The sequence below is a fragment of the Falco cherrug genome, chromosome 6 (assembly GCF_023634085.1).
Source record: "Falco cherrug isolate bFalChe1 chromosome 6, bFalChe1.pri, whole genome shotgun sequence".
Lineage (NCBI taxonomy): Eukaryota > Metazoa > Chordata > Aves > Falconiformes > Falconidae > Falco > Falco cherrug.
In genome coordinates, this window is record NC_073702.1 from 72,924,900 (window position 1) to 72,935,401 (window position 10,502).

The 10,502-nt window shown below is 58.4% G+C and overlaps 1 protein-coding gene across 4 annotated transcripts; it reads right to left on the reverse strand.

Moving 5' to 3' along the window:
* Nucleotides 1-3,445: 3,445 nt before the first annotated feature.
* STMN4 (stathmin 4) lies at nt 3,446-9,710 on the reverse strand. Of its 4 annotated transcripts, none has more exons than XM_005443526.3 (6): nt 9,591-9,710; nt 6,420-6,477; nt 5,881-5,976; nt 4,976-5,181; nt 4,601-4,792; nt 3,446-3,650 (listed from the first exon to the last, which is right to left on the reverse strand). In XM_005443526.3, exons 2-6 carry the CDS (start codon nt 6,430-6,432, stop codon nt 3,591-3,593), a joined length of 567 nt encoding a protein of 188 aa, XP_005443583.1. In that variant the 5' UTR covers nt 6,433-6,477; nt 9,591-9,710; the 3' UTR covers nt 3,446-3,590. The 4 variants fall into 4 exon arrangements, with proteins under 4 accessions (XP_005443583.1, XP_027667412.1, XP_005443582.1 ...); XM_027811611.2 differs by having other exon boundaries at nt 3,446-4,098; XM_005443525.3 differs by having other exon boundaries at nt 4,976-5,184.
* Between the last annotated feature and the right edge of the window lie 792 nt (nt 9,711-10,502).

Consider the following 10,502-nt stretch of genomic DNA (forward strand, 5'->3'; position numbering starts at 1 on the left):
TTTAAATTCACTACGCATGCTCCCGGAACGCGGGGGATCCACCATGAGTAGGAGGTTGGGATCTCCCACTACCATGATCATTTTACTCTGGTATCCTTGAGTCATATCGCTTCAGCAGTTTGTTTTCTTTTAGCAGTTAGCGGGTCCTTGCCAGAAGGCTCCTTATTTACATTCTTGTTGGGCTCACCTACATCTGTGCTGGCTGTCCCTTCCTGAGGTGCCGAGGGGGCCGAGCCCCAGACCTTCTCCCGCAGACAGTGAGGCTCCTGCTCCCATGTGGATGGTTCCCGTTACCTGTGCAGCTCCTGCCTGCAGCAGAGTTTTGTGTTTCTCGCTGTATTTTCTTGCATCATTTCTGCTCCAGGTGCCTGGAGTCAAGAATTTTTAGGATGTGCATCCTTGACACTAGCAGCATCATGTTTTGCCTGAGCCTCTTTGGAAGGCCTCCTCCAAACAGTCTTCTCCTGATAATGTTGGTGCCACCAGCTCTGCCCCCATCATTGTCTTCTTCCCCTGGTGCCCCATTTTCCCCCTCACCACCAGGCTGGCTAGTTCCCAGGGAGAGCTGTGCTCTCCTGGATCTGCTCCCCATTTCTCTGCTACCCCCCTCAAAGCTTCTGGGTGGGTTTTAAAGCTGTTTGGAGGAAAGCATTTTGTTCATCCTTTGCCCAAATTGGGTGCCCCTTTCTATAGTGTCATGGTTCCTGCATCCCTTCACACCCATGTCGATGCACGTGCTGTTGTGGGGCTACAGCACAGAGCCCTAGGGCAGAACAACATATTTCATTATTCTGTTTATTCAAACACAATATACCTGACAGAACCAGTCTTTTATTTGCTGCAGGTTTACCCAGCTCCTACGTGTCTGTTGATGGTCAGGCTCAAGACTCCTGTTGCCATCATCTGTACTAGATGTATGATGTTACCTTCTTCTTGAGCCTGTGGCTTCTCGTCCCTTCTTGGGTGTAACAAGCTCTTCTGCTCTCCCCAGGTCCTTTCTCACCTGGATTTGGGGGTTGCCACTTCATGTCCCACCAGTTTGTATGACCATGGTGGACTCTACTACCTCAACACTGATTTCATGTCCTGTTTTGCATGGTCCCTTTTGATATGGCCCCTTCACTGTTACACCTGGGCACGATGGGAACCCCTAAGCATGGCTGCTGTGTTCACAGGGAGGTCTGAATCCCCTCCTGGGATTTGTCTTAATGTTGACACCAAATCCCACACCTGTGGAACCACCAACTTCTTGGTTGGACACCCATCTTCCAAAGCTTCCCAGGGTCAGAGGGGGCCTCCTTATCTCAGATCGGAGAGGATCAGGTCAAAGAGGACCTCTTTGGCCCAGGAGGAATGGACACATGGCCTGTCTGGGATACTGGTCCTAAATTTTGTTGCCATCACCTCTCTTTCAGACTGAGCAAAGACAGGAGAGGAACTGGTGCCACTTGCTCCTTAGGGCTGGAGAAGAAATCCCCTGGCTCTTCTCCTGGCCCTGAGGACCTGACGTTTTGCTGTTGCCTGCTCCATGGATAGACTGATGGGTCATCTGCCCTCAGCGCAGACCTCAACACATGTCCAGCTACCCCCATGCTTCCTCGCCAGCTCCTCGTCTCCCAGCACATGGCTGAAATTTGGCTCCAGCTCCCTGCTCCAGGTTTGGGGTGGGAAAGCATCACTGCTGCATGCCCCCAGGGGTGCACAGGGTGAGCCCAGGGTGCCTGGCTGGGTGCAAGGGGCCAGTAGTGCTGGAGGGCCAAAGGAGTGCAAATCTGATGCAATCCCACCAGGCTGGGGGTGTTTGAGGCATGGGGGTGAAACAGACCCGTTCCCTGATGCACAAGCTGCCTTCAACCCTCGTTTACCCCCAGTCCCTTTCCCCATCCCAGTGTAAGTGGCACTGGGATGCCTCCCCTCTAAAAAAAACCCCAAACAACCAACAAACCACACACAAGACACTGCAGAGGTAATGAGAAAACCAAAGAAATGCCAAGGCAGTTTATTTACAACCATTGTATACAAAAAAAGGACAGCTCATGCCACAGCTAGAACAGCCCACTCCGTCTCCTTTGCCTGCTGCCCTCTCCCGTGTTCCCCTCCCTGGGCTGGTCCCCCCCAGGGCTCTGGGGTGCGGGTGAGCATCTCGTGGCACAGGTAAAGAGACATGGTTGCCTCCAGATCTGAATCAGAGCTTGGAAAGCCCTATCTGGCCACAGCGGAGACCAAGCCCTCTGTTAGCATCAGGGTTGGAGGCTGGTGAGGTGCCAAGGCATCACGGCACTGGGACCACTGTCTGCTGGCAACTGGGAGAGGAGGGGACGTACCACCCCACCCCCTGGCAGAAAGCAGACTCTCCTTCTCCCACCCTGAAGGATCTCACTGCAAGCTCTGCATTTCGCTTGCCCTCCCTGGAGGCACAGTTCACCCAGGAGATAGCACAGCAGCTCCCACAAAGCACCTCCTGGGCTGGTCACCAGCTGTTGGTGGGGTCCCAAACTGGTCTTCCCCTGCCCTGGTGTCAACAGGAGGTACCATCACCATCCCCAGGGGCTCCCTATGGCCATTGTCTTCTCCTGCTCTCCAGAGAGGCATCTCCATCCCACCTCTGGCTCTCCAGCCTCAGTTTCCCCAGCTCTTCTTTCCCTCTTGTTTTTCCCTGTCCCTTCCATCACAGTTTCCACAGCCCTGCCCCATTTTCCTCTCCTGCTTTTGCTCTCCATGGGGGTGATTCTCCCTTTTCAAATAACCATTTGAGCTGCCACCTCTAAAAGCCGATGGCTTTTCGGCTGCTCTATGGCAGAAAAGCCGATTTCATCCAAGAGTTCCCACAAAGATAATTCTCAGGAGATTCTAACAAAAAAAAAGAAAAAAGAAAAAAGAAAACCACACCAAAAAAGATCTTTGGGAAGTCACGGGGCTTTTCGATTTCACTCTTGAAAAAGATCATCAGCATCTCCTACAGCCGGATTAAGCATTTGGAGCAAGTGAGCCTCTCTCTGACCACCTCCAACGGGGGGATCTCTTCTCCCCCTTCCCCAAAATGGTTCTGTAAGGTCTATGGGGAAATAACACCCGCTCTGGGCAAGAAGCCCTGAGTCCAGGTGGGAAAAAGGGAGGGAGGGACACCAAGAGGTGCCGCTGCCCATCGGTGGGGTGGGATGGAGGAGAAGAAAGAAGTCAGAGGGATGCCCGCCTGCCCGCCCTGCCTGCCCAGCACCAAATTAAAGTCACACACAATGCACATTTCCCCTCACTTCCCTCCCCACCCACTCTGTCCCCCCCAGCTTTTCCCCGGGGGGTCGCCTTCTCCACTTTGCCAGCCCTCGGCTGTCTCCTCCAGACCTGGTTGACGGGTGGCATGCGAGACCCACCAAGGAGGTGGGCATCCTGAAGCTGGCACCCTCCCGCCCACCCTCCCTCCTTTCTCCTCCCTCCCCACCCTCCCCAAAATGAATAGGATGGCTTCACTGGTCAACTCTTTACATTCACGAACAAAGAAAGCAGAGGAACGTCCACCCTTCCATCATCCGACCTTGCGCTGCGGCAGCCTCTGCCACCTCCCCGGAGCTGTCAGTCCAACCATCGCCTCTTTACCTGGAGGCTTCTTCCTTGAGCTCCTTGTTTTTCCTCACTTCTTCTGCGTGTTTGTCCTGTGGGAGGGGGGTAGGAGGGAAGGAGGGGGGGGACACGCGTTAGCTGGATGGACTTCGGGGTCCCCACGGGCAGGCCAGCGGCTTCAGAGGGGTTCGAAGGCACGAGGGCGTTTGCGAGGTTCATCCCCCGAGGGACACCACCGGTGGGTCAACAGCATCCTCTCCTCCCCTGGGGTGTTTTAAGGATTGTGGAGGCTCTCAGGGACAGATTGTCCTTGCCCTCTAGCTAGGAGGTAGACGTCAACCAGACGGGATGGACCGGGAGCCCCAAGGAGATGGGGTTAGCTCGGATTGTCCTTCATTATCTTGTGCTCTCTGCCTCTGACCCAAGGCTAGCTGAGGCGTTTGGAGAAGGGCACTGGGCGAGCTCCTTGCAGAAGGCATGTTTTGGAGGGAGCTGGAGGTGGTGAGGGTGGGACCTTCCATGCTGAGGTTGGGAACAGACCTGCTTCGGGGAGAGAGAAGAGGTCTGCACAGGCTGGCAAGGTGGAAGCATCTCCTGGCACGGCAGCATGGACCCCTCCAGCTCTGCCGGGGAGCTGATGGCTCCACAGCCTCTGGGGAAGGGACATGGGGAAGATCTGCCACCCAGGAGGTGGAAAGATTACAAGTGGTGGGTCAAGGTCATCACAGTGGGACATGGGGAAAGCAAAGGCTTTGCATGTCTCTGAACAAGAGATGGGTCCCAGCTCTCCACCCGCCGGCCACTTGTGAGCCTACAGACATGCCAGGCTCGGTGGGTCCCTGAGCAGGAATCCCCACCCCGGGTGGGATGTTGCGTTTGGATATTGCTGCATAGTGGGAAGGAAGAAGGGGCCCCCCACTTTGGTGGTGTCCCCAGGGGGTAACGTCACCCCAAAAGCCACGCAAGGTACCCACATGTCCTGTGACACCCTCCTGGACCGGTGCCCCAGCATGTCCCCCCTCCCTCCTCACCGGGCTCTCACCTTCTCCTGCAAGCGCTCCAGCATGGCCGCTAAATGGGCCTCACGGTTCTCCTTGTTGGACTCCATCTTCTGCGCCAGCTTCTCTTTGGCCATTTTGATGAAGTTGTTGTTCTCCTCGATGGCCTTCTGGATGACCTCCCGCTCGTGCTCCCGCTTCTCTGCCAGATGCTTCAGCAGCTCAGCCTCTTGGTACTGCCCAGGCAAAGCGGACATGATAGCCGTGAGGACCATGGGTCCTTTCCCCCGCTGGCCAAAACCACCCTCTCCAAACTCAGCGACATCCCCAAAAGTGAAAGTACCCTGCTGGGTGAGCACCCCAAGTGCGAGGTTGCGTGTCCCCATGCTGCACTGCCGTGCATGAGCCACCAGACCTACCTTCCTCCTCTCCTCTGCTGCCTCCAGCTTCTTCTGGATCTCCTCCAGAGATGGGTCACGCCGCCGGGGCAGGGAGGCGTTGAACTCGGGGATGCCATCAAACGATGGGGGCTTCAGGATGACCTCAAAGGACTGCCCCGAGGTACGCTTGTTGAGCTCGATGACTTCCATGTCAGAGATGACGCACCAAGTGAGGTCTACCGTGTCTGCTGGGAGAGGGCCACAGGCTGACCACTGGCACGGGGGCATCCCACCCCTTCAGGCAAACCATCCTGGGGTCCCACACTTGCAGCCTCCCCAACGGGCCACCACCTTCCCTGACCTCCATGTATGTCACCCAAATCCCTGTGCTGTGAATGCACCCCTGCGGTTCAACCCAAATATCGTGGGTTGGGGTAGGGACTCCAAGACACCCATCCAGGGGGCTGAGCTGGGAATATCTGGGTGAGCTGAGGGGCTGGGCATCCCTCCAAGGGAGAGGTAAGCAAACAGGGAAGAGTTCAGCCCTGCTTTGGGGACTGGGAATGGGACCATGAAACCCCTTTCCAACTGCGGATCCCCTTGCACCTAGCCAGGAGGAGCCCCCCAAGGCTGGGCATCCCCCTCCATCATGGCTGCTGCCTCTGGACCCACTGACATGAACCAGCCTGACTCACCCGGCACCGTCTGCCTAAAAATACCGAGCCCACGCCTGGTGCTTTGTGGAGTCCTGGCGGAGGGGGGCTGGGCTATGGGGCTGCCCAAACCCCCTGACCCCAACCTGGCTCCCTGCTTCCAGCAAACTGTGGAGCCACCTCTCTTAGTTTGAGGGTGACCGCGGTCATGCCAAGGTGGGGGTCTGAAGCCTCCCACAGCCCCCCCCCATTCATGCACCCCTCCACCATGGGTGGGCAGCAGGCTCCTACCTTCATACGTGTACGCTGGCTTGTTCAGGGGATCCGAGAGGAAACAGGAGCAAAAAAGGGAGACGAGAGGCAGCTCCTTCATCTTCTCTTTGTAAGCTGGGAAGAGGCAGTGGGATCGGGGTCAGAGATGGGGGGGGTCTTGCCAGGCTCCGCGGCAGTGGCTGCCATGTGCCAGGGAAGGGCTGGGATGGCGACAGTGGCTGGCACCAAAGTTTGCACAGATATTGCAAGCAGGGTGATCTGGGTGGGGGGAGCAAGACATGCAAAGGGGAAACTGAGGCACGCAGAGGTGGGGTGCTTTACTGGTGGCCACACAGGTGATGTCAGTCCTGCTGTGTTAATACTCATGAGCCCTTGGCTGTCACCACTGGGATGCCGGGAGCATGCTTGGGGCACAGCCATCCCTGTGGTGGCTTGGAGGGGGTGCCGCTCAAACTAGGGGTGCTGCAGCATGGGGTAGATGCTGGGGCTGGGTACGTGAAGCCAGGCAAGCCGTGCTGTCCCCTGTTCCCACACGTGGCCCCACGACGGTGCCATACCAGCCAGAGTCATGGCGTAGAGGTTCCTGGGCGTCTACAGCAAGAGTGTTCCTGGGGCCTGGGGGAGGAAAGAACCAGGATCAGAGCTGGGTGTCCCAGGGCTGGGGACATCGCCTGGCCCTGCCTGGCCCCTGTGAGACAGCTGCCCACACATGGCCTCACACGCATGCAGGGGATGCTGTGGTAGACACATGCTGGGGGCATGAGGTGGGCACACAGTGGTGTGATGGGCATACACTGGTGTGGCATGAGGGACACACTGGTGCAGTGAGAGGGACACACTGGTGCGATGGGCACAGATGTGTGATGTGGTGCGTACATGCTGTTGGGCACAGTGATGGGGTGGGCACAGACTGGTGTGGTGTGATGGGCACACTGGTGTGAGGGGCACACAGGTGTGGTGTTATGTGATGGGTACATGCTGTTGAGACGAGTATAGACTGGTGTGATGAGGACACCCTAGGAGGTGAGAGGGGTAGACACGTGTTGTGATATGATGGGTACGTGCTGTTGGGATGGGTGTAACACTGGTATGATGCGATGTGATGGGCACACACTGGTGTGATCAGCACACGCTGGTGAGGTGCGATGGGCACACGCTGGAACAGTGGCAGCAGCTGATGGGGTGGGCCTGGCACACACAGCCCTTCCCCCACCACTCCAGACTGCCCAACATCTGTGCAAGCCACATGTGTGCACACATGTGCCAGGAGTGGCATGCACACACACTCCCCCCCAGACGTGTGACCCCTTTGCACAGCCTCTGCTGTGACACAAGCCCACCCCTGTGGGCACCCGCACTTGTGTCTACAGAGCCCCAGTCCTCAGCTCACGCCTTGCCAGACCCCACACAGAGGGCTGACACACTGGGACCCTGTCCCGCATCCCCCTGCAATCCTCTCTGGAGTCTCCATAGCTGTGGGTCAGTTGTGGGGGCATCCCTGGGACCCCCCACTCATCCCCAGGGTGCAGAGCCCCAGAGCGAGCACAGGATCAGGCACTGGGTGGCAACACCCAGAGACTCATTAATACTCACATAAGCTGGGGCTATCCCCCTTTCGCAGGGCTTCTGGGGGACACAAATGGGGTGTTGATGGCATCAGAGGGGCTTCCCAGTGGAAATACCTTTCCCAGCTGTGCCAAAGCCACGGCTGATTTTGGTTTTTGGAATTATTTATGGCTTTTGTTTCTCAGAAGGAAAAAAAAACCCAACCCTTCTTTAAAATAGGGACTTTTAAATCCTGGCAGCCCCCCAGGAAAGGGGCAATGCTCACTGTGGGCATCTCGGGACTGTCAGGGCACTGCCAGCTCCCACAGCCACAACACACTCCAACCCAGCTTGACCCAGGGGCTCCTGAAAAATCCCAGCCCCTCATCCCCCATCCTGCTGGGATCTGACACAAGGGATCATGCAAAAAACCTGCCCATAGCTGCCAGGGCTTGCCCAGGGTGTGGAACAAGGTCAAAATGTGGGGACACCCTGCTGGAGACACCTTCCCTGGAGATGCTCCCCTCTTTTAGGTGACGCCCAGAGCCAGGGCTGGGGGGGGGGTGGGGGTTACCTAGGTGTGTATCCCCACTAGGGGCTTTCCTCCTCGGCTGGCTGAAGGGTTTTGCCCTAGGTGGCTCACGCCAAGCACAGTGCCAAGGCAGGGTGGGGATGCTCTGATGGCTCATGTGCCAACATGAGGCTGTGCCTGGAGCTCTGACAGCTTGGCTGGAAGCTGCCTGCATGCAAGCAGGCAGCCAAAAGCATTTGCTTTCCTTGTGCCTCCCTGCTCCTAGCATGACCACCCCAAATCCTCATTTTCCCTAGGCTTGTGGGGGGACCTGGATACATTTCATGTTACAGAAAGCCTTCTCCCAGACCCTGCATGGTGTTCATGCCCTGGCTGGAGCATAAAATGCAGAGCTCACCCATCAGACCCAAAACAGGGAGGAGGATGGAGTCCATCCCCAAGGATGGGGGGGAGGTGGGTTGCCAGCCCCATACCTCCTTGCTGCATGAAGATGCTGTTCAAGGTGTTTGGAGGCTCCTCCAAGAGGGAAACCCCTCCCTGCTGAGCTCCTTTCTCTCTCTGCTTCCCAGCCCCGGTGCCCCCCAGCCCGCACATTCAGCCCAAAGCAAGTGGAGTGTGTGTGTGTGGGATGGACTGTTGCTGCTGTCACACCCAGGCTGAAACCTCGCTCAAACCCCCAGTGTGGGGAGGCTGTGGGAATGATCCCACTCCCAGCGAGGCACACGTGGCAGGGAGGGGCCCGATCCAAGCCCAAAGGGCTGCAACCGGCTTTCACACCCTGATCTCCACTGTAGATCCGGTGAGATGAGGGAGACCCTAGGGTGGATCTCCGCATCTCCCATCCCCTTCCTTGGAAGAAGCACCCAGCAATAGAGGGAGGAGATGGAGGAATGGAGGGGGCTCCCCACACCCTCCCTTGAAGCTTGCGAAGCAAGGGATGCAATGGATTCTTCCCCCCCTCTCCGGGGGGGAAGGCAGGATGGCAGCCGCCTTCCTTCCCCCCCCCTCTCTTTTCCCCCATCCCTGGAATAAATATTTCAGCTCCTGCTGAGAGCAGGTCACCTCCACCAGCATCCTGCCACCATCAATAATTCAGCCTCGTCCTGCCCTCCGGGGGGGCTCCGCGTCCCTGCGCCCACATTTAGAAGGGGGGGCTTCGGGCGAGGCAACGCACCCCTCTCGGGCTCTGGAGAATGCTGAGGGTGCGGGCCCGCCTGGGGATGCTGGGGCGAGGCGAGATGGAGGATGCTGAGCCCCATCCCTGCACCCCCGCACCCTGGGCGTGGGCTGCCCCACGGCCCCGCGTGGCAGGGCAGGATGAGGCCCCCCGCGGTGCGGAGCGAGGGAGGTAGAAGGAGGCGTGGGGAGGCTCTCCCAGGCGGGAGGGGAGCAACCCCCCTGGCTAATTCCTGCTGCCCAGGCGCATGGAAAACGCCCCGTCGCGGGGGATCCGTGCCTGCTCGGGTCGGGGTCGGGGGCCACCGCGCCGAAAGGAGCGGGGGCGGCCGGGGAGAGAGGAGAACAGGGGGACAAAGAGCTGCGTCGCCGCAGGGCGACCCTCCTGGGAAAATCCTCAACCCCTCCCCAAAAACTTTCTCCAAAAAACACCCCCTCCCACATCACGCCCCCCCTCGCCGCCCACGACACTCACCCTCCGCCGGCTCCTGCGCTGCCGCCGCGCGCTCTCCGCGCTCATTTAACGCGGGCGCGGGGTCTGCGCGGAGCATCCCCGGGGGCCCAGCGCCCCATGACATCACCTCCGCGGCCCGCGATTGGCCCAGCCCCAGCGCCGCCGCTGATTGGCCGGGGCCGGTACGAACCGGGGACCAGCCCGGTGACGTCACGCCCAGCAGCTATTTTCGGGCTGGGCCTGGGGAAAAAAAAAAAAAAAAAAAAAAAGAAAGGTGTGTGGGGGTGTTAAAAGAAAATCAACGTTAAAGGGGGAAAAATGATGAAAGCAAAGGGAGGGAGGAGGTGAATTGGGGGGGGGACAAGGAGCTCGATTTGGGCTGAAAAAGGGTTTTTAGAGGGTGGTGGGGGTGCTGGGTTGGAGGAGCGGAGGCTTTGGCTGGCTGCTAGAGCCCGGCAAAGCTGGAGGGTGACAGTGACACAAAAGGGGACTCGGGGGATTTGAGGGGGACTTGGTGGCATCTCCAGTGGGGTCAAACTGCCCCACTGCCCCTGCCCCCTGCCAGCATGGGCCATGGGGTGCCCTCTCCAAGCGGGGAAGCAATGGGGGGTCCTTGGCACCGGGATGTGGCACAAGCCCGTCGTGACCCGTTCCCAGCCCCAAAGGCACGTGAGGGTCCCTTGCGCTCCTCCTACAGCCTGGGCAACGGGTGCTGAGAGAGGCCGAGTCCCAGATCCCAAAACTATTTTTGTGGCTGCTGGGGCGAGTGGAGGTGGCCAGGGAGCACCAGCAGAGCTGGGACACTTCTGCAGAGCTGTGCCCTTCCTACAAACCAAGTCTCCTTCCCCCAGATCTGCTTCACCCTGGCCTATTTACCTGCGACGGCTGCGTCTGACAGGGATCGCAAGCCCAGAACCTCCGGGGAACCGTGTG

Excerpts from the sequence above, each read along its gene's own strand:
- STMN4 (XM_014283484.3), bottom strand. Across the intron at positions 5,185-5,880 it reads GCCAGCGTACACGTATGAAG|CAGACACGGTAGACCTCACT; the intron begins GTAGGAGCCTGC and ends GCCCTCTCCCAG. Across the intron at positions 4,099-4,600 it reads TGGAGCGCTTGCAGGAGAAG|GTCTGTTCCCAACCTCAGCA; the intron begins GTGAGAGCCCGG and ends TCCCCGAAGCAG.